This window comes from Uloborus diversus, chromosome 6 (genome assembly GCF_026930045.1).
Source record: "Uloborus diversus isolate 005 chromosome 6, Udiv.v.3.1, whole genome shotgun sequence".
In the NCBI taxonomy this organism is placed as follows: Eukaryota; Metazoa; Arthropoda; class Arachnida; order Araneae; family Uloboridae; genus Uloborus; species Uloborus diversus.
The window spans coordinates 81,340,056-81,365,688 of NC_072736.1; the positions used below are offsets into that span (position 1 = coordinate 81,340,056).

The 25,633-nt window shown below is 33.1% G+C and overlaps 1 protein-coding gene across 1 annotated transcript in view; it reads left to right on the forward strand.

Annotated features, from left to right (window-relative positions):
- Window positions 1-7,652: 7,652 nt before the first annotated feature.
- The window catches only part of LOC129223998 (protein APCDD1-like), a 51,587-nt gene continuing 33,606 nt past the window's right edge, over window positions 7,653-25,633 (forward strand). Inside the window, exons 1-2 of the mRNA XM_054858391.1 lie at window positions 7,653-7,732; window positions 24,614-24,758. Coding sequence (XP_054714366.1) covers window positions 7,705-7,732; window positions 24,614-24,758 — 173 coding nt within the window. The 5' untranslated portion in view covers window positions 7,653-7,704. The remainder of the gene's footprint in view (window positions 7,733-24,613; window positions 24,759-25,633) is intronic.

Below are 25,633 nucleotides of genomic sequence, written 5' to 3' on the forward strand. Positions count from 1 at the left end.
ATGACAAGAAGTTCTGTCTAGAACTAGAAGAGCCTACTTCCCCGTATACCTATACTACTTTCTAGTACCTGATCAATATTCTCAAAAATAGCTAAAATCGCAATTTTTTTTAAACATATTTTTAAAACACTAAAAGCTGATTTCTAGGAATAAAATATTCCTCATTCATCTAAAAAATATTAGATGCGTAAAAAAAAGCAGCAACTTTTCAACAAAGCAGCTAATACACTTTTTTCCATTAAAAAAATCTTTAACAGCTTTCAAAACGAAAAAATATAAATTAAAATTAATAAGCTCATTAAAAAAATTCATCATATCAAAAAAAAAAATCGTTTCTTTTTCCCCTGTTGCCCAAAACAGTTTTTTTTTATGAATTAATGCACTTACCAAAATAAATAAAAACAATAAAATGTCAACTTAAAGAAATAATTTTCAATGCCAAAAAAAAAAAAAAAAAAAAAAAAAAAAATCGTCTGCGCATATTTTTATGTAGAAACATAAATGACTTCGAGTTGATTCGCCGAAAACTGAATACCTAAATTAAAATTTAGCGTAAAAATAAAAACAAGTCAGATCAACAATAATTATTTCACAGTCAAAACCATAGCTGCGGAGTCGGAGTCGGAGTCAATCTCATTTTGGGATAAAGGAGTCGGAGTCGAATATCCAAGAATCGAAGTCAGTCATTTGTCCTCTGTGTATAAATTTTTGGCAAAGCTACGAAGTCAGAGTCGAAGTCGGGGAGTCGGAGTCCGATTAATTATCGGGCACAGGAGTCGGAGTCGGGGTCAAGTGCCCCCTAAATTCTCGGAGTCGAAGTCTGGAGTTTGGCGTCAAGAGCTATTTCCAACAAAATTTGTTTGAAGTAAATCCGCCTTCAAGTACGGAATCTACATTGATTTTCAGTTTTCCCGTAGGCGCTAATGTTAAGGGATTTGAACTGTTCAAAATTGAACGGAAAATTGTTCAAATCAAAAAGATATTTATATACAAGTTTTTCATCAAACACTTTTTCCTACAAAGTTTGTTTGAAGCTAATTCGCCTCATGGTTCAGAATTGCCTTCAATTTCCCCGTAGGCGCTAATGTTAAGTATTTTTGAACTGTTGAAAATTGAACAAAAAATAGTTCAAATCAAAAAGTAAAATATGGGAATGAGATGTCCTCGCCAAGATCTTTCGAACAAAAAAAAGTTTGTTCGAATCGGACTATTCATTCAAAAGTTATTGCGGGGGGGGGGGGGGGACAGACAGACAGACAGACCGACAGACATTTTTTCCCCATCTCAATACCCTACTTTCCAATTTTTAATTTTTCGATATTTATTCAATTATTTTATTTTTTTTTTGACTTTTTTTTGTTTTTTGCGACATTTTTAAGATTCATTAAGCCTTCTTTCACGCTTTTTTCTTCTTTTCCTGACTTTTACTGGGAAAGTAGGCTAAAAAAAAATCTAAGATTTTCTTTTCTTTTCTAACATCAATGGCAATTTTACAATAATCCGGTAACTTTTTCAACGACTTAAGAAAATCGCTGCAGGAAAAGTAATGGCTAGAAATTTAAAAAAAAAAAAAATACTTTTCATGCTCATACTGTGAGTAATTAAGATGCTATTCTGCTTGTCGTTAAATTCATCCGAAGATAAGACAACTTTGTTGCATCGCTATCTCTAGTTCGCAGGGAACCATGAACACGCAAAGGCACGTTAAAAACAATTTCAATTCTAGTTCTAATTTGAACATTGGGACAAATCTTATCTGAAGCAGAAAAATCTGCGGTTTCTATAGCAGTTAATTCTAATTTTTGCGAGCATTTTTTCGTCCTCATATTAGAAAATCTATGCAAAAATTTTGATTAAAATTGGAATAAACTGAAAAATAATAGTTAATTAATGAATTTGATTATAGAAAATTGTATTTGCATGGAGTCTGAGGTCGCGTGCCAAATTTCAAAAGAATCTTATCAGAGGAAGTGGGCGAAAATTCAGTTACAAGATTCCATTGCACAGATACATAGCCACGCAGACATAGATGCATACAAGTGAAGCTAATAAGAGCGATTTACAAGATTAGAAGTTGAACTTCTAATTCAAACTAACTTGATTTCTTTCCCCCGAAAGTCTAAGCTTTTCAAATTCGATACTAGGTTTATTGTTTTTATAATTCTTAAAACATATGTAAATAAGCATTCAACAAACTTAGTAGGTATATAAATAAACTTTTACGTGAGTGTTTCATGAAATTTCAAATAAAATTACATATGTTAAATTTTGATCATAGCAATGTTTTCTTGATTAAATTTTGTTTGCATATTTTTTCATCTGTAAGTTCATACAATTTTGTGAAGTATTTTTCCAAGAACAAAAGACATGAATAATTTGTTTTCGATACCTAAAATTGCAAGTCTTGTAGTGATTATAAAAAGTTCTGATTTTTTTCTCAAATTACTTTTGATTTGCAAGTTGAAACTAGTTATTTTCTTTTAAAAATAATGTTTGTGAATGAAACACTGATCAGCAGTCAAAATGATCTCGCGATCGGCTGAAAATGGCATCGAGATGGATCGTTCGATCACAATCGATGGCTTGCTGACCACTGCTCTAAAGTTTACCTGTCGGTAAATTTTTGTTTGATTCCTTTCATTACCTCTTGAGATATAGCAGTCACAGAAGAGACTGGAAGAAAAATAACATTCGATTGTTCAATCTCTTTTTGTGCGATTGCCACCCAAATTGAATCAACACCTATGCCCTTTAGGGTTAACATACGGACCAAATTTTGTTTGATTCTGTCGTTTACTTCCTGAGATACAGCAGTCACGCATAACGGAGATAAGTTCAATTGCTTCATCGCCCTTGGAGGAATGGGGTCGCTTCCAAAATTTTAAAAGCATTTTTTTCTGAAAGAGCATTCTTAAAAACATAGGATCTGACCATTTTTTTTTAAATATTTTGACTAAGTTTAATATTTTCAAAAAATTACTTTAATCGGTGCGCTTTCATTGTGTACGCTTCTGCCGATGACATCACAAATGATGAAATGCCATTCAGTGTTGCCATTCACAGACCACAATATTTAATTCACATCGTTACTCATGTGTATTGGCAACAATATGATTAATAGCGAGCGTAGAGCGCAATATTTAATTTGCTTCTTGATTATCATTACGTGGAAAAGCGGTATACATATGAGCAAAAGGACATCATTTGTGACGTCATAAAGACCACGCCTTATTTTCAAAATAGGACATTTAAAAAAATTAATTAAAAGTCAAGCGTTGGGAAAATGAAAGTTTTTTCTCGCTCCGTGTTATTATTATAACTATTATTATTATTTATTTATTTATTTATTTTTTTTTTTTGATTATTCTATCAATTTCAGTGGCTAAAAGTAGTACTTATGACTATTGGAAACCACCCCATTGCCGCCAAAGCTAATCGGTATCAATTTACATGAGGGCACATATCAGGCAGTGACAAGCGAAGGGATGCAAGTGGCAAAATTAAAAATTTGGAGGTAACCAGTACAAATGGTAGGTGAACCTCTCCTCTGTCTTGGGGCAAAAGATTGTACTAGTAGCGCTGGTAGGTGCTGCTGTACAGCATGATTTAGAAAAAAAAAAAATTCAATGAAAGTCTACCTAGGATCTGATCTTTAAACGCGTTTTACTCGAAACTTAAAAAAGTCCACTTGCATCCCTTTGCTTCTCACTGTCTCATGTGTACCAAATTTCAGTTAATTTTATGCGTTAGTTTTTGCCCTAGAGTTGCCATAAAAATCCAGTCACTTACATACAGGCAGACATTTTTCAAAAATGTTCGAAATGGACTCAGCGCACCACAAAACGTACAAACCCGTCAAAGTTCGAAAACTTTCACGAATGTAATACTTTTTTCTACATATTAGTTCTAGAAGAAAGTAAAAAAAAAAGGAATAGAAAAGAAATTGTGAGCGGATGTCTGTGGCGAGCCTGCGTCCAGGAGACCCCTCCCCCCCCCATAGCACTTACAGCATAGAAATTTGGTACAAAATTACTTCGAGCCCCGGGGATTTACACCTCGAATCGTTCCCCCCCTTTTTTTTTCAATATTTTTTTTTAAATTTATTACTAGCAGTACCCACACGGCATATTGCATATTAAAGAGTCTTTCATTGAAATATGATGCTTGTCATAAATTTTTTAATTGTGTACTTATATGCACCAGGTTTGCTCACATGCGCTCCCCTATCGGGGCACATCTGAACAATTAAGAACTTTTTTTTTATATTTATACTTTTAATTTGATAAATAATTTGATTAATAATGAACTTTTTTTTATATTTATAAAGAGAAGAAATAAGTTTTAAAGAATCTCAAAAAAAAAAAAAAAAAAAAAATCCAAGACACAGAAAAGAAAGGACTTTTTTATATATATTATAAAGAGAAGTAATAATTTTTAAATAACCTCACAAAAAATCCAAGACACATAGAAAAGACTGTTCAATGATGGGGTCATTTTCGCTCTGAGAAATGTTTAATATTTTTGGAAAAATAAAGAAATGGAAAAAATTGTTCACGTGTACCCATTTTCCCTTACATAATACCGATTAAATAATTATCACAGAAATGTACAAACCATAATAATTATAAGCTTTTCTGGTCCAATTAAGAAACTTTAAGTTGGTAAGTTAATGTTTTAAAAACCTTCATAATCTTTCTCTTTTCCTCTTCGAACTAAACAGTATTGTCTTTACTCAGAAACTCAAATAATAATGTGTATGTAAGACTTTTAGAAAAACGTTCTGTTAATAATTTAATTTGAATTAAATTATTTGAATATACATTAATCGCACAACACGTATTATATTTATAATTAATGCACTCAATAATAATTTCAATGTAATTTTTCCTTTTTAATGGTTAGTCCAGCAAAATTAAAGCGCCAAAGGAACCACAAGAACTAGGGCCTCCCACTAAGCGAGAGCGAAAAACTCAGTCCAATTACAGATGTCTTGATGAATGCAATTTTGCTTAAACTCCTTTTTCCTTTAATAAACTACAAGTAATAGATCTGGATTTTAAAACATTTTAACCCCAATAATCTTCTAACGTAATGACTCAGACCATGATTTTAGTTTGTTTTAAAATCTGCTTGGTTGTAACGTCATTTATTTATTTTTATAAAATGATAATATAGGGGAAGCTGCTGTACCCACGGACGGTTGTACCTACGGACGTTAGTCGGGAAGTTCCGGGTATCGTTGAGAGAGATCCTAATTGGGGTTCAACGTGTGTGTCACAGACCTCTCCTCTGCTCCCAGGAAGTTTCAACGCCATCAAGCGAACATTTAAGATTCTATCACATTTTTTCGGTCGTAGGTTGTATTATTCATTTTTGTTGTAGGTATCATGACTCCCTATATTTTGAAGGTTTTGTTTCTGATTTTTAATGTTGTAAAACTGTGGTCTTGTCGATGTGACTGGCTTGCAAAACCAAAATGGCGTACCTTTGTACCCAAGGACACATAACTATATGTACCCACGGAAGGCAATTTTTAGTCTCCTTGGGTCACACGTGAGTCTTCTTACAATGTGAAGTACCTCAAATTGGTGCCTTGTCATTAACGTCCGAAACTTGCTTTCAACAATGATGATGGATTTGAATTAGGGCTTGATGATATAGTGTTGAAGTAACCCCCCACCTGTTGTAGGATCTACAGACCGTCAATCCCACCTGTTTTCATTTGAAGTCGACTTTTATAGATTTTTGTTGGTTTAATCTAAACTGAGTTTTTTTGTAATGGGTTAATTTTGGTTAGAGGTTTCAATCTGCATATAAATTGAGGTTATTATGTAGGTACATAGAGAGTCATAATATCATGAATCTAATTATTTTTTGTTTAAAAGCATATTAATTATTCATAACGTCATTAACTCTCTTAAGAGTAATAACTTTTTTAAAGAGTTCACTGATGTTAAAAATCAAGGAAGATTTGAAAAAAGGGAAAAAGTCTTCGATTAATTTTCAAAATTTAATTTCTGTTGGATATTTTATTTAATGTTATTTTCAATGGATGTTTGAAGTATTTCAAGATAAAATGACTTATGAAAATGTATTGAGTATAGTTGAATTCCTCAGATCTATTTATATATTATTTTTTGTATGTCCATAGGTACAAAGGCACCTGTCCACTTGGTGAACGGGGTGTTGTACCCATAGACAAAAAAGATGACTTTTAAGAAATAATTTTTGAAGTTCAAAGCTTTGAGATTTTCCCCTGACAAAAATTGCCAAATTAGATGATAAGTTGCAGATTCTGCCAGAAATTTTTTCCGATCGATTATCTATTCCAAGAGACCAGCAAAAATTGAGAAAAAAAATTTTTTGTTCGTGGGTACAGCATCTTCCCCTACTTTTTTTATGAAAACAATTTGAATTTTTTTTTTTTTTTTCAAATTCGTTTTTCTCCTAATACTACAGAAGGTTTAAGAAATATGTACAGTTACATGCCCCTAAATTAGTCTTCGTATACAGAGTATTTATATAAATAGGAGAATTATGGGTGGAAAAAATTGTCTTTTCATTTTTGGGTTTTCTTACCCAATTCAGGAAAGGACCGCCGGACCTCTCTGAATTGATATGGAGTTAGGATGATAGTAGGCAGTGATATGGAGTTAGTTAAGGGACTGTTCTCAGTCTTTGTCAGTTTGAAAGCACTTGTCATCTCTAAAAAACAACCCCCCTCCTCCTCCCAGCATAAATTATAATAATCAGGGTGGTATTATCCGGTATATGTAACGAGTCTGCGAGAACACACAGAGATAGAGATAGAGAGAGAGAGAGAGAGATCTTATGGGCCCATTGCATTTGCTACTTCTGCTGTATGGCCAATCCGGCCCTATCTACAGGCTTTTAGCAGTGAAATATTGAGGGTTTTTCGGAAGAAAATCTGTGAATTTCAATAAAATTGCCGTATTCTTCTCAATTTTGACACTGGTATGAAAATTTTTCTTCAAAGCACAGGCAAGTAATGTAGTAATTTACATTAAAAAAGATTTTCAAATATATTGAGTTGAAACAAGTTTAGATCGTTTGGAATGAACTGCAAAACTAGATTCATTTTTGTTCCAATTCCCTACTTTTAAAAGTTTGATGAAAAAAAATTATTTTTTTTATTTTCCAACTTTTAATCACTTTTTAGATTTAAAAAAAAAAAAAATATATATATATATATATATATATATATATATATATATATATATATATATATATATATATATATATATATATATATATATAAATATATATACACAGTTAGGCAACATTCAATTTTTATGGAAAAAATTTACTCCGACCGCAGGAAATAGAATTCCAGATAAAAATCAACCCCATCTATCTATGCAATTATTTACATTCTTAATTAAATTATTGCCACATTTTTCTAATAACACAAAAAATGTTTCAAGTAAATAATAAATAACAAAAAGGGGTGGGATTCTTGATTGTTGATCTTCTGCAAAGTTTCCTCGTCGGCAGATCGATTGATCTGGGTTGCCTTTTAATTGTTGGGGAAAGATGTCGATCAGCATTTCACAGATTAGAATCTAACCAACTGATGGCGCGCAAACGACATTTCGCTCGGAGAGGCGTGGCTCCGGTCGCGGTCCTCTCAAGTTCGAACTGACGCGCCTGTCAAACGCAGATCGACTTCCCAAGAAAAAAGAAATGAGACTTCCAAGCTGCTGGATGAAAGGTAGGGGAGACATTATTTTCCCAATTATCTTTCTTCGCATAATATATTAATTACTCCTCTGAATGTTAGATTTGTTTTTTATTTGTCTGTAAAAATTTAAATCCTTTATTTCATAATTTTGTACTTTTTCAGAACAGTGGCGTACATAGAACTCACCCCCGCGACTGGGGGGGGGGGGGGTAGAGTTATGAGGGCGCACGCTCTGAAAAAATAACACTATGTTAAAGTTTTTTTTTGGGGGGGGGCGCACCCAATTATACGTACATTACTGTTTAAGAGTGAGAGCTTCTAGAATTACATTGCCTCTGGTAAAAACACTCTTTCAATTTTATATATTTATGGGAAACTTAATTTATTACAAAAGCCGGTTATTAAGGTAAGCAAGCCTAAGATAGCCAATCTTTGATGAATTCATAATTTTTTGGGTTTGGTGTATTTGACTGAATTTTTTTACGTTGAATTATATACTTATCTGCAACACATACATGTCAAGTACAATTTTTTTTATGTGAGATAAAATTGGAAGCATCGTTTATCTTTTATACATTTTTATCAATTATACGTTTTTTAAATTGATCCCTGCAGTGTCTGTAAAATATTAACGTATACCTATTATGCGTTTTTTCATTTATATACTTTTTTCATACAGTGCCTTCAAAAACGTATAAACGGTGCTTCACTATTTTCATAATAGAATTTCAAAGTTGTAGCCAGACGTTTATTTAGAAGGGAACCCGCTATGAGCTTTTGAAACTGGTCGCCCTTTAAGCTGTCAAATCATAGTTATTCTTATAAGTTATTGAAAGCAATAATAACAGTTACATTTAATTAAGAGAAATATTTAATTCTAGTACATTGCTAAAAAACACATGTGAAAAGTATAATTATAAAACAACATCAATCACTTTTGCATCCTCTAAAAGTCCTGAAACTCTGTCAAAATTTTACTGATGTTCCTAAACATTAGAACACTTTTCAGGGAAAATTTAGAAAAAATTCAAGATGTTGATAAACTCTTCAAAAAACATTCTATCTCAAAAAGGAGACCCTTCACAAAATATTTTACCTCATGTTGGACTTTTCACAGAATATTTTCTCATTAAAACGGACCCTTCACAAATTTTTCATCTCATAACAGACCCTTCGTATTATTTTTCATTTGATAACAAACCCTATAGAAAATTCTGCCTCCGAAAACGGACACTTTAATCTCGAAAACTAACCTTCTATATTATAACTCTACTTATAAGAAGCATAACTTTAACAAACCCTTCACAAAGCATTTTATCTCAAAAAAGAGACCCTTCACAAAATATTTTACCTCATGTTGGACTTTTCACAAAATATTTTCTCATTAAAACGGACCCTTCACAAATTTTTCATCTCATAACAGAACCTTCGTATTATTTTTCATTTGATAACAAACCCTACAGAAAATTCGTCCTCCGAAAACAGACATTTTAATCTCAAAAACTAACCTTTTATATACCTCTACTTATAAAAATCTGAATTGAACGCATTTTAGCTATTTCGTACGCATTTATCTCAATTTTTTGCACATTTTGAAATTCGATTGCTATTGCTTTTGCAAAAACAAAATATACCTCTTGGACCTGACTAATTTATATTTTTACCATTGTTTTGAAACGCACTTAAATTTATCTTTTGCATTGTATTATAGAGAGGCATTTCTCAAGCTTTTTTGAGCCGCAGACCGGCAACAGCTTTTGAAAATAATTTGCGGACGAGTGAGGATTTTTCCGCTTTTAGTTTTCCTTTTGCATAAAAAAAAAAAAAAAAAAAAAAAAATTGGAATTTCATTCGTGGATAGTTGAAAACTGAAATTTGCTTTTGTACCGGTTTAGATCCCCCCCCCCCCCCCACTTTTTTTTTGTTAAAAAAAAAAAAAAAAAAAAAAAAAACTTCCACTTCGTGAATCCATTTAAAACTTCTGAAAAGAAAAATTGCGGATGGCTGATGTGCCTTTTTTCTTTTTTAAAAAATAATTCCAATAATAATAAATAAATTAATTAATAAAACTTGACTTTGCATCAAATAACAAAAAATGTTCAATTATTTAGAAAAGTAATTATTTCAATAACTGTAAGTAAGTAATTAATATTAATGAAAAAGCATAAAAAGTTAAGAAAACAAATCATAAAATTCGCGCAAAAAATGTAGTGAAAAATATTATAATTATTGATTTTCGCTTTCCTACTTTTTTTTCTTTTCTTTTTCTTTCTTGACAAAGAAAAATCTCTGAGGATCGGTCAATCTTTTCCGCGGACTGGTGCTGGTCGACCGGACCACTAGTTGAGAATCGCTGTTGCAGAAGACTTGTAGGATTCAGGCTCCTCATTTTACCACGGCAACTTAAAAAGTTACATTTGAATTGATTGAACAACTGAAGTTGAATTTGACATTAATTTTTATCAGCCATTTCATCATTGGTTTATGAAGATTTTGAAAAACGAAACTCATCTAACAAGATGGTAAGGATGTATGGGATGGCTATAAATCCGGAAAACAAGGAATCCAAAGGATTAAAAAAATAGTAGAAAATGCCTGGAAATGACGGAAATCGCAAACTTTAGGACCTTATTTGCAATTCTTTTCTTAACACGTTGGTTAGTATAGTAGTTACTATAATTATTAAGTATTGCAATATTTTTTAAAAGTTTTGCTGAAAAAATTTCCTTTCAGGGCAGGATTTAATTTTTTTTCGCCATTTCGATACTTATTATGTATCGCTACATAAATGAATAATTAAAATTTACTTTATGTTTGTTCAATATATTATTTAAAATATTTTATAAATATACCAAATTATTTCTGTATGATTTATAAAAAGCGTTAAATAATGCTTAATTTGAAGTAGTAAAAAAAAGTAAGAAATAAAGTTATTTAATGCCACTTCTTATAATTTAAATTGATCGTTTCGTGTTATTTCTTTCGTAAGTGGAACTCTTTTTAACGTCTACTTTTTTCGTGGAACCCACGGTAGTTCTTGAGTAGTGTAGATTGAATAAAGCATTTTGAAAATAGCTTATTTGTAATAAAAATGAAGATTTTTATTAGAATATTTATTGACGAAATACTACCTCAAAAATTAACACAAAATTTCTTAAAACAACTTCTGCCGCCCTTAGCATTTCCTTCAAGTTTTCTGCATCTAGTTTTATTTTTTACTAAAGGCAGAAGTAGGGTAAACCTATATAAAAAGCAAGAAGAGAGATGTATTTGTTTGTAATATTAAGAAATTCTTTATGACAGTTATTTAATACAGTTTGAAATCTGAATGTGCAAAATAATAATAATAATAATAATAATAATAATAATAATCTATATTTATAAAAATGAATGTTTGTCTGTATGTCATCCATGAACTCAAAAACTACTCGGCAGATTTAGCTGAAACTTTCACCGTTTGTTATTTTTGGTACTGGGAATGTTTATAGACCAGTTCGAAAAAAATCCGATGGATGGTTCCTTTTTTATTTCAATTTAAGTCACAATCCATTGGATAAATACGAATAAAATTATCGGCTGCAGAAATTAATTCGCGTGAAAGATCTCATTGATAAGAAGTTAGCTGTTGCCATTTTTCTTGAGTTTGAACAAATAAATTCTTTCTTTATTGTTTTATGGCTTTTCATGCAACGGGGGGATTTAAAACTTTTTCTATTTGATATTTTTAGCGATTGATTGATCTTGCAAACTGTGTGAGTACAAAATTTGAGTATAGTCACGGCTTCACTTGATACCTGGACCGATTATTTTGAAAATTGCTATATATATGTATTTTTCCACGGAGAAGGTGCATAATATGCTCATTGAAGTCACTCGCCACCAGGTGGCACTGCAGAGTAGCAACTTCTGCCCCGTTCAACCATAGACTAATAATAAGAGTAGACCGAGCTTTTTCATTCTTGCTGATGAAGAAAATTGGTTCATAAATGCATCACGTGACTAGTGGAAGGACTTGGCGAAGACTTTGGCAGCATGGTTGCTAGATGGCAGCATTATCTATAGTTTGACACTCGACATGTATTTTAAGACGATGTGTTTTCATTAAAAATTTTTTTCCAAGTACAGAGATTGAACTGTTTTTTTTTTTTTTTAGTTATGCATTATTTTGACACTAGTAATAGTTTTTGGTCACAGTTTTCAGTAACTTTTATTTCATTCGGAACTACTACGTCAGCGTTGGCGTAAACGTAATGACGTAAACGTTTTGCGTTAACGCAAAAATGTACTAATCGGTATCTTAAATTGAAATTGTAGGTAAAAATCTTACCGTTTGCCGATTCGTTTTGGGCGCTTGGATATTTAATTGCTTAGAGAGTTATTGAAATTGACTAAAGAAAATGCACAATACTATCTAAACGAAAAACTCACTATATTAACAAAATATTTACAACTTAGAATAACAAATTTACAAATCGGACTCCATAAAAGATCATTCTTCTGTGTTCCATCAATTTTATTTATTTTATTTCGATCGTCTGCTACGATCAACGCCCGCTGTTGCTAGGATATCCACCAGTCACATGGTTTGGTTTATGAGCAGCAAAAGGGTTGCCATAGCTCGGTCTGTTCTTATCATAGACTAATAATAAGAGTAGACCGAGCTATGGCAACCCTTTTGCTGCTCATAAACCAAACCATGTGACTGGTGGATATCCTAGCAACAGCGGGCGTTAATCGTAGCAGACGATCAACGCCAGCGCGAAATAAAATAAATAGAATTTATGGAACACGGAAGAATGATCTTTTATGGAGTCCGATTTGTAAATTTGTTATTCTAAGTTGTAAATATTTTGTTAATATAGTGAGTTTTTCGTTTAGATAGTATTGTGCATTTTCTTTAGTCAATTTCAATAACTCTCTAAGCAATAAAATATGCAAGCGACCAAGAAGAATCAGCAAACGGTAAGATTTTTACCTACAGTTTCAATTTAAGATACCGATTAGTACATTTTTGCGTTAACGCAAAACGTTTACGCCATTTCGTTCACGCCAACGCTGTCAGCTCCAAATGAAATAAAAGTTACCGAAAATTGATCAAAAACTATTACTAATGTCAAAATAATGCATAACTAAAAGAAAAACAGTTCAATCTCTGCACCTGGAAATTTTTTTTAATGAAAACACATTGTCTTAAAATACATGTCGAGTGCCAAACTATAGATAATGCTGCCATCTAGCAACCATGCTGCCAAAGTCTTCGCCAAGTCCTTCCACTAGTCACATGATACATCTATGAACCAATTTTCTTTATCAGCAAGAATGAGAAAGCTCGGTCTACTCTTATTATTAGTCTATGGTTCTTATTATTAGTCTATGCGTTCAACCGATTGTCATGAAAATCAGTATAATGATGTTTTTTTTTTTTTTTTGTTGACGTAGCAACGCGCGTCGGGTACAGCTAGTAATAAATAAATAAATAAATAAATAAATATACAAATCAAGTACTAGGAACACTCCAAAAGAAGCTACTTTGCTTTTCTATAAAAAAACACCTTTAGTCGTTTCCAAAATAAAAATAAATGACTGAATAAACAAAAATTCGAAGTGCATCAAAATAAATATTTTGTATCAAAGATAAAATCTTTTGCAGCTCTTCCTCTTGTGTAAAAGAACCTCAGACTTCGTTTTTATTTTTCTCCTCCGTTGCCGTAAATAAATAAATAAATTAATTAATAAATAAATTTAAGTAATGAAGTAAAAATAATAAAATACACGTAAATCAATTTGAAAAATATATCGAAAGGAAAAATCGTCTGCAGCTTATACTTTTAGGTAAAAAATAAAAAACTCTAAATTTCTTTTGTTTTCCAAAATAAAAACAAATTTTAAACTTTAGAACAAAAAAGGTTAAAATCTTTTTATTTTTCACCATAAAATCCTTTTTGCTTTTGAATTTACATCATTTGTATTCCGTCAATCAAGCTCTAACTTTGGTCATAGTTTAGTCAACAAAAGATGGTATATTTCAATTTTTATTAATAATTATTTTCTTTCTTGAAATCAAAAATTAAGAATTTGTACACATTTGCCCCACTTCCACTTTTTCCTGTTTTTGGTAGGTTGGTTAGATTGGGTTTTTTGGCGCATGAGCTTTAGTAGGCACCAAGTATTTGTTTTTGGTACTAAAAGATAATTTTTAAAGTTGTGTGATATTTAGTTAAAAAGGTTTAATATTCTCAGGTCAGTGTTAATGTTAAAAAATTTTGAATTGATCATTTTGAAGGTTTGTTTTTGAACATGTTCTTCGTCACGAGTTTTTTTGGAACAAAGTCCGCTTTTAATCTCGGGATCTATGTTTCCTCAAAATTCCCCGTTGGGGTTAATGATAAAATTTTTGGAATTGCTAATTTTGAACTTTTGTTTTAAGTCTTTTTTACCGTAAAAATAAAAATTTAAAGGAATAAAAATATGAACGAAAGCTTAATATATTGTAAAAATATCGCTAGGAATAAAAAGAATTATCGAACACAAATTAAATAATCAAATAAAAGTTCAAAAATTAAAAACTGGAAGATAGTGTTTTGAGATGCTGATTTCAGTTTTGCCTGTCTCCCTTCGCCTCTCCTCAAATTCCCCCAATAACTATTGAGGGAATATTTTTGTTCAAACACACTTACTTGCATTTGAAAGATCTCATCGTGGTTTTCGTAATTAATTTTTAAATTTGAGTAACTTTCGTTCCATTTCGAACGGAAAAAAAAACATTAATGTCTATATGGAGAAATTTAAGGCACAAATGCAGATCCAGAACCAGAGTGGATTTGGGATTTGCTTGAAACAAACTTTTGGGAAAAGCTCTTGATGAAGAATACATATAAAACGAACTTTCAAAAAGAATAATAATTCAAAAATTTTTAACATCAAGTGCGAGAGCCCTATAGTCTGCAGAACTTATTTTAATGTGTAAATATTCTGGATACTACAGAATAAAGAACGCGTCGCATTGAATTTTAGAAATGAAAACAAACAAAAAACAAACTCGTATTATGAAATTTTCTTTTCCGTGTGTGCATATGAACTAGGGTGGGGTAAAGTCACGGATATATTTAGGGATGGGTTTTTAGAATTTGAACCCCCTCCGACAATTTTCAAAGCTATTCCAAAATTGTTTTTCATTGCACTTTTTTGTTGAAAAATTTATTATTTCTATTTTATTTTTATTTATTTATTTATTTTTCAACTTCACTAGAAAATGAAATTGTAATTATTGACGAATTGTACAAACTCTGGGAATACAATATTTATTCTGCAAATTTTTATGCATGCAATATTTATTTTTATTGTAGTTATTGCGAACATCATTCCTTACAAAACCTTAATTTAATTTAAATTTGAATACCTGACTCTAACAAAGCCAGAATCATTCATTAAATTTCAAAGTGCAATACTCTATATTGTACACATTTTTTAAGTGTCAAAAAATCTGAGTTTAAGAAGTATTATTTCGAATGCCCGTACGTGAGTGTACGCATATATTTTTTATTTATTGATTGATTTTTTTTTCTTTTCTTCTTTTTTTTTGATAAATGAAAAAGACATTAATGTAAAAGGGGTGACGTTATGTGATGTACACATGATTTGTTTTTTCTTCATTTAATGGACACATCACTTTTTATATTTGCTCATACAAAGGCCTTTAAAATAGCATTACCAATTTCAAACAACCTATTGTAATAAAAACCAATAGAATGTTCGAATAAAATCGAGTTTTGTTGATCATATAGATTTCGAGAGAAGTGTGTTGGCAAAACTCTGTCCCCCCCCCCCCCCCAAAAAAAAAGTCTGGTTACAGCCCTCGGCAAAATGGTCATAGTTAAAAAAAATGTAAAACCATTCTAAACAACCATGATGTCTTTAATGTTCAACACATCTAGTTCTTTTAAAGATGCTGGATTTCAAATGACTTACAAATTTATGATGGTCAAAAGTTGTTTCACTCAGAATTTTAATCTTATTTGACTTCTCGATTTCATCAATATCATCAGGGAAGGTGAGAAAATGGCTAATTTTCTATTTCTTAAACAATATATTAAAGGGTGAATTGTAGCGGTAACAAAAAGACAGTTTTTACAAAAAAAAAAAAAAAAAAAAACTATGCGTTTCGGTCTCTGAGCATATCAAAATACATATTTTTTCAAAACTGATGCATTGACTTTTATACACATCATAGTAAGTTGCTAAAAAAAGGTAAAGCCAAGAATTTTTTGTTAGTAACTTTTTTTTAAATCTAATTTTAAAAAAAAAACGGTAACGGAAGGACATTTTTGCCACATGATTTTCACGCTACCGTGTTCTCCCCAAAAGTTCAGCTAAATTATAAAAGGAAAAATTCTATAATAATTAGAGCACATACGAGAGTGTTCAATCATTACAATTTCACCTCCAGTTTTAAAAAATAATTATTTTAAACATGTAAATTATGTATTTGTTAAGGGTAACGGAAGGACAGTAACGGAAGGACACGGAGTCCAAAACAGTTAAATTTGGTAAACTTCTACTTACAAACATGTTTTCAGCTAATACAGCAGTCTGAAACAACGATATCTAATGCATGAATCATATGTTACAATTTCGACTTCTTTAAATACTCAAGAATTTTATCAGAATCCATAGAATATTTATCTTCTTTCTCAGGAACCACAAAGGTCATTCCCACATTATTATGCATCCTCAAACAAGATATTTCTATTCCTTCATCTTCTAAATGAAGTTACTGTCCAACATTGCTGTTTGTTAGTTTCTTTCCCTTGCATTCAACGAAAATAACCTGTCCAAACGTGAATGATTCCTTTGGCATATTTTTATGATTTGTTGGTGTTTTTGATTCAGCTGTATCTTCATTTTTAACCTTATATGAAACTGTTCTCAGTCTGTTGACTTCTAGGAAAAAAGGAAATCTCCTGCGATTTGTTGACGCACTTACTATATTCAATAACATAACTTGTCACAGGGTTCAAATAGTGCATATTTTGTGTCAGGATGAGAATGGATATTAATTCATCATTTTGAAAGTTGATCTTTGAATTTACTGATCGCTTCGTTAACGTTTAACGGTTAAACCAATGCTCTCTACAATCCTTTCCTGTGAGTTGTGGAAACAAATCTGAAAGCAGTTTCAATATTGTATAGTTCCAATATAAAGTTCAAGTTTTTAAGCAAATGTTTCTGCTTGAATTGCTTTGTTATTTTACAAACATGTCATACCAAAATCATTTTTGTATGCTTAGGAGTTTTTAAGTGTAGTTTTAATAATTTTCGTCGCATACAAAAAAAAAAAAAAAACCACGACGAAACATTTAAAAAAAAAAAAAAAAATAAATAAAAGTTTTTTTAAATAAAAGCAAACATAATTTTTGAACAAATATTACTTATATATGTTTTAAATGTGACTATTCACTTTAAACAATAGTTTGTGTTATAATAGCATTCTAAAATTTTACCCAGTACCATCTTATTGTTAAATGTCCTTCCGTTACCGTATTTTTTTGTCCTTCCCGTTTTATGAAAATCCATATATATTAAATATATACATTAAAAATTATGCCTCCTTGACATGGACACAATTCTGCTTTGCATTAGAAAACATTAGTTTCTCTACCGTATAGGTTCTAGGTCAACTAACTGCGATGTAGTATTTCGGTAACGGAAGGACCTTAGATTGTCACTTTAGTAATAGACCTATTTCATGGTTGAAAAAAAAAAAGAAAATTTAAATTACTTACCAAAAACTTTAGACATTCAAAAGATAAAAGTTAACCTAAAGATTATATGCAGATAACAAGTTTGAAATTACAGTATATAACAAAAATGAGGTTTTTTTCTCTGTAAAAACACAAGGAGAAAACTTGATTTTGACTTGATTTTCTGAAAGTCATGAAACTATTTGGAAAAAACAGGTTGAGATTCAAGAAATTCAATTATTTCTGAAGAGAATGGTTTATGGCAAGTGACAGAATATTAATTTTTAAAATTCAAGTGTCATGTCTCCTTTTTCCTGGAATTCACCAAATATAGAATCTGAATAGTGTATACCTAAATTATGAAATAAGTAATTATTACACCCAAAGAGAGTTTAAAAAAATCTCTATTGTTTATCTATTAATTCAATGTATACGAAATACTTTTAGTTCTATGCTTTTTCTTTTGTTTGATATTCAACAAAAGTTTTTTTGGAACATGAATTATTCTACTAAAATCAATTGAAAGCTAGGGTTGCAGAAAAAATACTAAAAATTTGTCAAATATTACAGGAATACGATATTCCAATAATTCAGTCTTTATATTGCATTTAAGCTCAGTTGTATTTGATCCCGTTTTCGTTAAAACAGTAATAAAAGTTGAGCAAAACTAACATTTTTCTGATTTCTGTCTAAAAGTTAAAATTAAGTGATTTTGGATGAAGGTCTTAAGTTTTACATATGTCCACCTTACCCCATCTTACTTGAGCTCTTCTAAAATATTCTATAAAATGAATCCAGCTTAGCTATTAATGCAGACGTGTTCTTGAGAAGTGCTGGAAGCTTCCTGCACAGCCAAAGTGATGGAAATTCTAACAGACAAAATTTTAGCTCAATTTGAAGAAGTGCTCCGATTTTAAAATGTTTCAAAAGCAGCAAAACAACTTTTTTTCTTAAATAAAGTATTTCCAATATTGAAGTTTTTAATTAAAACTTTATTCCAACATGTTGAAATCTAGAATAAAATCTTGATCACCATTCCCCCACTTATTTCAACGATATGGCCTTCGGCCTTTTATGACCAATTTACATCAATAGACCCAACTGAAAGATAAATACAGAAGCAGATTAAATGCAGAACCTAATGTAAAACTCAAACCGTTGGATATTGAACCAGCCTTTGAACTATTTTTGTTCAACAATTATTTCAATAAGAGTTCTCCAAAACTAACGTTTGCTTACTAAACATTAGTTTGTTGAAATAATTTTGTATCAGATTGTATCAATGTTTGAACTTAGATGTCTTTGCCTAGATGTCTATCGTATATAACATCGAAAAAAAAAGTTCCCCCCCATATCATATAAATTTTTTGACTTGGCGTTATGATTTGGCGAGTTTTATTGTATAAAGGTGAAAATATAAATTTTGGCGGAAGAGAATTTGTACTCTGTTATTAATCACGAAAGCTTAGGGTTATAAAGGTGATACTTCCCATCACGGATGCCCTTTTTCAACATTTTTCGCCCACATAGTCAAAACAAAATGCTTAGTGGCTCGTCAAACATTCTATCTGTTTCAGCCTTGGTGTATTTTTGATTAATTGAATCATTTACTACCTTTGAATCTCTTTAGATCTGTTTTAACCTTGCAATTTTAGGAAGACGTTGACAAGCCCCCATGAGCAGAGAGTACAGATGAGTGACAACGTAATACGAACACCTATGAAATAAGAGAGAAACTTCATTAATAGGGTGTTGGACCACTTCTTGACTTAATAACGGATTGTGTATGACGTGGGGGGGGGGGTAATTATTGGGGTCCTGAACAGAATTTGATGGAGTAGGAAGCCGTTCTGCAGGGTGAAGAGCCTCCAAATCCAAAAGTGTCAATGGTGGAGAAAAACTAGCTCATAGGTTTGACTCCAAATATCCCAACAAATGTTCAATAATATTCAAGGAAGGAGACTGAGGGGGCCAAAGCAAGATATTCTATTTCCTCCTCATACTCTTCAAACCATTTTGGATGATTTTAGCAGTGTGGATAGCAGCTTTATTGTCTTGATAAAGAGGGCGTTTTCCTGGAAATAGATTCCAAACACAAACGATACTCCTGATCCTCAAGTACATTGACATAGTGAACAACTGGTACCTTTTGCTAAGTAGAGCTACAAGCAGCATAAGACCATATCAAGACAACTTTGAGAAGAAAAATTTTAAATCGTAAAATGATATTGAAATATGCTTTTGCGTTTAAAAACAAGAAATACAAAATACTGGTTGAAAACGAGCATTTCTTCATTCGATTCAATTCTTTCATTCGTCACAACTTACTTTTATGAATCCGTATTTTCCATCTATGCAGCCACCAAAACTAAATAACGAAGCGGTCTATATGCTAAACTTGACATTCGACCCCGGATACCAAAATTAAACCCGATGTATTAAAATTGTGCTAGCTGAAACAACGTGTCAGTCTTACAATTAATTCGATGCTCAATTTTGAATTTTAATGATTTTGTTACCTACTGATATCCGTCTGTTCACTCTGATTTTCGTACTCCAGAAATTCTAAATAAAGTTCTGCACTATGAACTACCTACCCAGTGTTTTTTAAACAGCAACGTTCCTCTCAAATTAGCAATAGTTAATTTAACTAAGTTAAATTACCCAAAAGTATCCATTCACTCTAATAAAAGGGGTTCGCGCTGAATATTGTTCGATGAAAGGGATCCGCAAGCTATAAAGTTTTGGAAGTCATGCCACAAAGAAACCTCCTCTGTGATTCAGTCTAAAGGAGGCAATCAGGAGAAAAGAAAAATCTTTTGGCTTTATATACTTATAAAAGCTACCAGTTGTCTGATGTGGTTATAGAATTAATTCATCAGACCAGATGACATATTGCCACTGTTCAAAGTCAGTTTTTGTGTGTTTTGCTCAATTGGTGTCACTTTAAAATGTGATGTAAAGTCACATGTACACTGGTGTGCAAAAATTAAGGACGAGACGGTTTTTTCAATATAACTTTGTACCAAATCTTTCCAAATCAACACATTTAATACCGTAAGATCCCCAATACGTAAGGACATGTGTAATGTAAGCAACACTTACTAAAAGAGAAATCAGAGGGATAAAAAGAAGCTTTATTGAAAAAGTAGAATGGAGCGCAATGCGTCTGAAGGCCGAAACATCCCTGTGATGGGTGTCCAGCAAGAAACATCCGGTCTTTAGTAGGGGATATGATCTCCCCCGACTGCTAGGCAGGTTTCACAGCGTCTGCCCATGCTGAGAATGAGGGTGTGAATGAGTTGTTGAGGCATTGCTGCCCATTCGTCTTGCAGCGCCAATCGAAGCTCCCGAATCGTTACTGGTGGTAAGGTACGAGCTGCCAAGCGTCTGCCTAGAAAATCCCATACATGCTCGATGGGATTGAGATCCGGAGATCGTGCCGGCCAATCCATGCGTTCAATATCCTCACTCTCTAAGAGCTGTTCGGCAGCTACTGTGCCATGACATGGTGCATTGTCGTCCATGAAAAGGAACTGCGGATCCATAGCGCCTCTAAAAAGACGCACATATGGAAGAAGAATCTCGTTACAATAACGGATCCCGTTGACTGAACCTGCGTCGAAGATGTGAAGGTCTGTACGACTACCAAGCATGGTGCTTCTCCAAACGAGAATACCGCGACCTCCATACCTGTCCCTTTCAATGATGTTCGAGGGATGATTGCGGCTTCCCCGCTCTCTCCAGATGAGTATACGATGAGAATCGCTACTCAGACTGAATCTGCTCTCATCTGTAAAGAGTACTCGTCCCCATTCATTGTCTCTCCAATTTCGGTGTTCCCGGCACCACAGAGAACGCCTTCTCCGATGGGCAGGCGTTAGAGGTACACACCGTATAGGGCGTCGTGCAAACAGACCACCACCATGCAGTCTTCTGGCCACGGTAAAACGCGATATCGGTCGTCCAGTCGCCTGTGTCGTGTGTCTAGCGATTTCTCCCGCTGTCTGACGCCTGTTCCTTCTGACCTGTAAGACAATATACCGGTCATCTGCGGGTGTGGTTCCTCGTGGACGACCACTACTGAACCCCCCGATAGTTGTTCCTGTAGTTTGAAATTGTCTCCAAAGTCGTGAAACGATGCTGTGAGGAATTCCGAACTCTGCAGCCAAGTTTGTCACACTGCGGTCTTCCTCCAACTTCCCAATGATTCGACCTCGGGTAAAATCATCAAGATGTCGTCTAACAAATTGATTATTCGCCATTTCTCGCTGAGGCAGCAACTCGGTGTGATTTTAACTGCTATAAGGCGTGCAATCTCTTTGTCAGAAATACTGATCCAGGGGTAGAAGTGAGCGACTTGTCACATATAGGACATTTTCCACAAAAAATATAGGACAAATATAGGACACATTATATGAATAATTTTGCTATGAAAAAAGAAATACATATCATATATTATTTAGTTATTCTTATCAATGATTTCGTTTAAAAAAAATTTCAAACAAAATTATAACTTACATCTGAAATGACTTTCCTGTAGTTGAAAGAAATATTTTTGAAAAAAGTGTACTTTACAGACTAAATAACTAAACAAAATTTGAACAAAGATAAATTTTTATTTTTTCTTTCCCACTTATGACCCAAGTACTAATTCCACTGCTCTTTGATTTTATATCTAAACTGAACCCTTTACCACTTGTATTAAGAACAAACAGAGTTTGAGAAGGATCCTTCTGACGTTTTTCAGAGTTTTCTTTATGCTTAAATGTTTTAGCATGCAGCCTTAATTGCGAAAATCCACTATTGCTTATGGGCACTGAACAGTTGCAAAAATGGCAAAAAGCGGCAAAATCATCTTTTCCTTTAGTGCACCATGTACCTAAATTTGTACAATTAATGTCCTCCTGATTCAACCACTCCACACGAAATTTTGTTGAGCGATGCGATTTCGCCATTATAATTCCACTTATTACCACAAACTACGTTTTAACATCATAAGGAACTAACATTCCACAATCCCAAAATTCCCCAAAAAAAAAAAAAAAAAAAAAAAAAAAAAAAAAAAAAAGATTGCAAAAAGAAGATTAGAACATTCCGATCAGAAAATGCACTGAACACAACACATACCAATATACCAATGAAAACCATGATGGAAAACAAAACAAATGGCTGTTGCCCTCCCCCCCCCCCCCAAACGCAAAGATTTAGTTCTCGAAACTCCACCTACTATAGAGTGACGTCACATTGCTGTAGCCAATGAGTGAAGATGCCTGTCGTAGGATTCAGTCAGGTGAGTTTTTTAACTTGAAATTCGTTTGGGCACATATTTTCAACGAAAAATCCGATATCAGAAAGTTTATTTACTGTTCCTTTTAAAAGATATATTGGGTAAAAAATAAGAATATAGGAAATATAGGACGATTTTGATGCTTTTTTTTTGAAAATATAGGAAATATAGGATATATAGGACTACTTCGACCCCTGCTGATCTTATACCGACAACATGCTTTATACTACTCAAACACTCCCCCATTACGTCTGCCTGTATATCTGCGCATGTGCTACCGTACATCACCTTACTTAATCTGTCTGATTGGTCTTTCTGTCCGCTCTGCCTCTTCGTTTAGCTGATATGCTAATTTTTCGACTTCGTCCTTAATTTTTGCACACCAGTGTAGTTTTGGAATCTCATAAGTCTTCTGCCAATATTCAAAGCATGAAGTTCCCTTAGGACAATTCTGGCTGAAATGGGATCCTGGAGATGATATTTATCTCTGACTTTTTCTGTGATAAAGATTACTTTCACTTTTAGAATTAGAAACCCAAGATTAATATTTCATTGGATCACCTTTTGTTGGCATTTACATCCAGAGAATACAGTGCATTGGCCATGCAGCTTTTTAGATCTTGTAAATTAAATGGAAGATGAGAGTACTGTCGGAAGCGTCTTTAAACCATATCCTACACATTTTCTACGGTGATAAGATCCGGGCTATGCGGTGGCCAGGGAAGGTGTTGGAAATCAGACTGATGCCGCGAACCAATTTTAAACACTTCTGGCACAATGTATAGTTGCATTATCGTCCATGAAGTATCCGTCGCCATCAACCCTCGAAAAACACCAGGGCACAACTTCCATGGCAGCAGAACATACTACATATCAGATACTCCCTCCAAACCCTTGCACGGTGCGAGTAAGGCAAGAAGTTTCTCTCAGAGGTTTTTAATTCATTGGCCATTGAGTGTAATTGGTTGTTCTCGGCACAAGAAAACCAACGCACCCCGCAATCCAACAATCATGTCTTTTTCGAATTCTGACCCGTCAGCTGTGATTAGGTTTTTTCAGGGAGTGTGGTAATGCATGTAACACATTTTACTGCTGATGAGCTACTGATACCTTACCTTTTATAACCCCTAGGTGACGCATGCTCGCTTTTTTCTTTGAAATCGACTATGCCTTTGGATGTTCGTACTTTGTTACCCATCTGTAAGTACATAAGAATTTGGGGAAAAGGTTGGAAGCCACTGCTGTAGGCGACTGCTTGTGTCGAGCACGGAGTTATACTGCTAACTGGAGTACTGTTCCCCGTACGGCAGACATAACATTCAACGGGGTCGGTGGGAAAATATATTTTTGTCCACTTGTCTTGTTACTTTCGTATTCAAAGGGTCCTAACATCGTATTTCGTTCATTTATTGCTTCCCCTCCCCCTCCTCCTCGATAGCCGAAATGGCATCAGTGATCAGTGTAAGTAATTGATTGTTTCAATGAACAATTTATGTAACGTACTTGAATCCATTTTTAATTAATAGTTAGTGACATTTGATCTGCTTTATTGAATGCTTTATTATGTTCAAATTTAATTATTTCTGTAAGAAGTACTTTTTTTCATTAACCACTGAATCCATTGGCAGCTTAACTTTTATCGTCGGGCTAAATAAACAGTCTGCCCACGTAAATTACTTCTAAATATCAAACTAATTTACGAACGGCCTTTCATAATAAGTTCTCATCCATAATGGATAATCAAGCGTTAAAAGTCAGGAACAACAATTATTTCCTTCTTCTGCACTAAACTTTCTTGGCCGGGAAATTACAACTGCCAACTAATTCACTTCATTTTGTCAATCGTTTCCCTCCCCCCTCATTTGTGCCTTTTCATTTCAGTTCTCGTTACCACCGTAGCTCTTCTGCTGTCCGATTCTGAAGGCCTCCATTCGTCTAGTTGCCAGATTTGGCAAGCAGATATCCAACGATCGGAAAGTTCTGTGAAGATCTCCCGCAATTATAAAGGACTCTGGGTCTCGGATAAGTGAGTAGATTATTGCTTCTTTCTTTCTGCTATTATCACAGCTTCTTTCCTTGCTAGTGAGGGATATTTATGGCACTGTTTTCCGAGTAATGCGCACGGAATACCAAATTGTATTTCCTTGTAATAATTGGGATGTGGATATCATTCCGAGATACCAATTACTACTTTAGTGCAGAAGTACAATGCAAAAAGTAGGCGATAGATGGAACTAATTCTCCCCAAAAGGGATTGAGATTTTTAGTTCGTTGCTGGCATCTTTTACACATGTCAAAATCTAGAAAAAATGTAAGGTGGAAAAACTTTTTTTTGCCGTTATGTTGATAAAATACTAGAAATTTTACCGCCATTTTGAAAGCAAATTAAGAAGTCTTTAAAGCATCGCGTGAGGAATCAAATTATGCGAAATTAATTGCTAAAAGAACTGTGATACTGGTTTGAAAAACAATAAGGAATGGAATAGTCACCAAGTCTAAAAATATAATTTTCAACACTGCATTGAACCACCAATTCAGTGTTGAAAATCATATTTTTGCAAAAAATAAAAAAAAATTGCATTTTTCATACAAGTACATGATTATTGATTACTCTAATAATCGTCTCTCTTCAGTTTCTACTAAATCACTAACTTTCTGTATACTTTTTGGGCAATCTCTACCAGGACATATGTCGAAACATTTCACTTAAATCCCTCTCATCCATCGTTAACAAGCTTTTCCACTTCCTTGCATCCTTTGAAGAATTCGAATTTTTTCACGCACCCTAATTTACTTGCAATATAGTATATTAGTCGACCCGTGCGGAACTCCGCACTGTGCTTCGAATCGTTTCATGAGGCATTTCTCTCTTTCAAAATTTCAAAGAAAGAACATTATGAA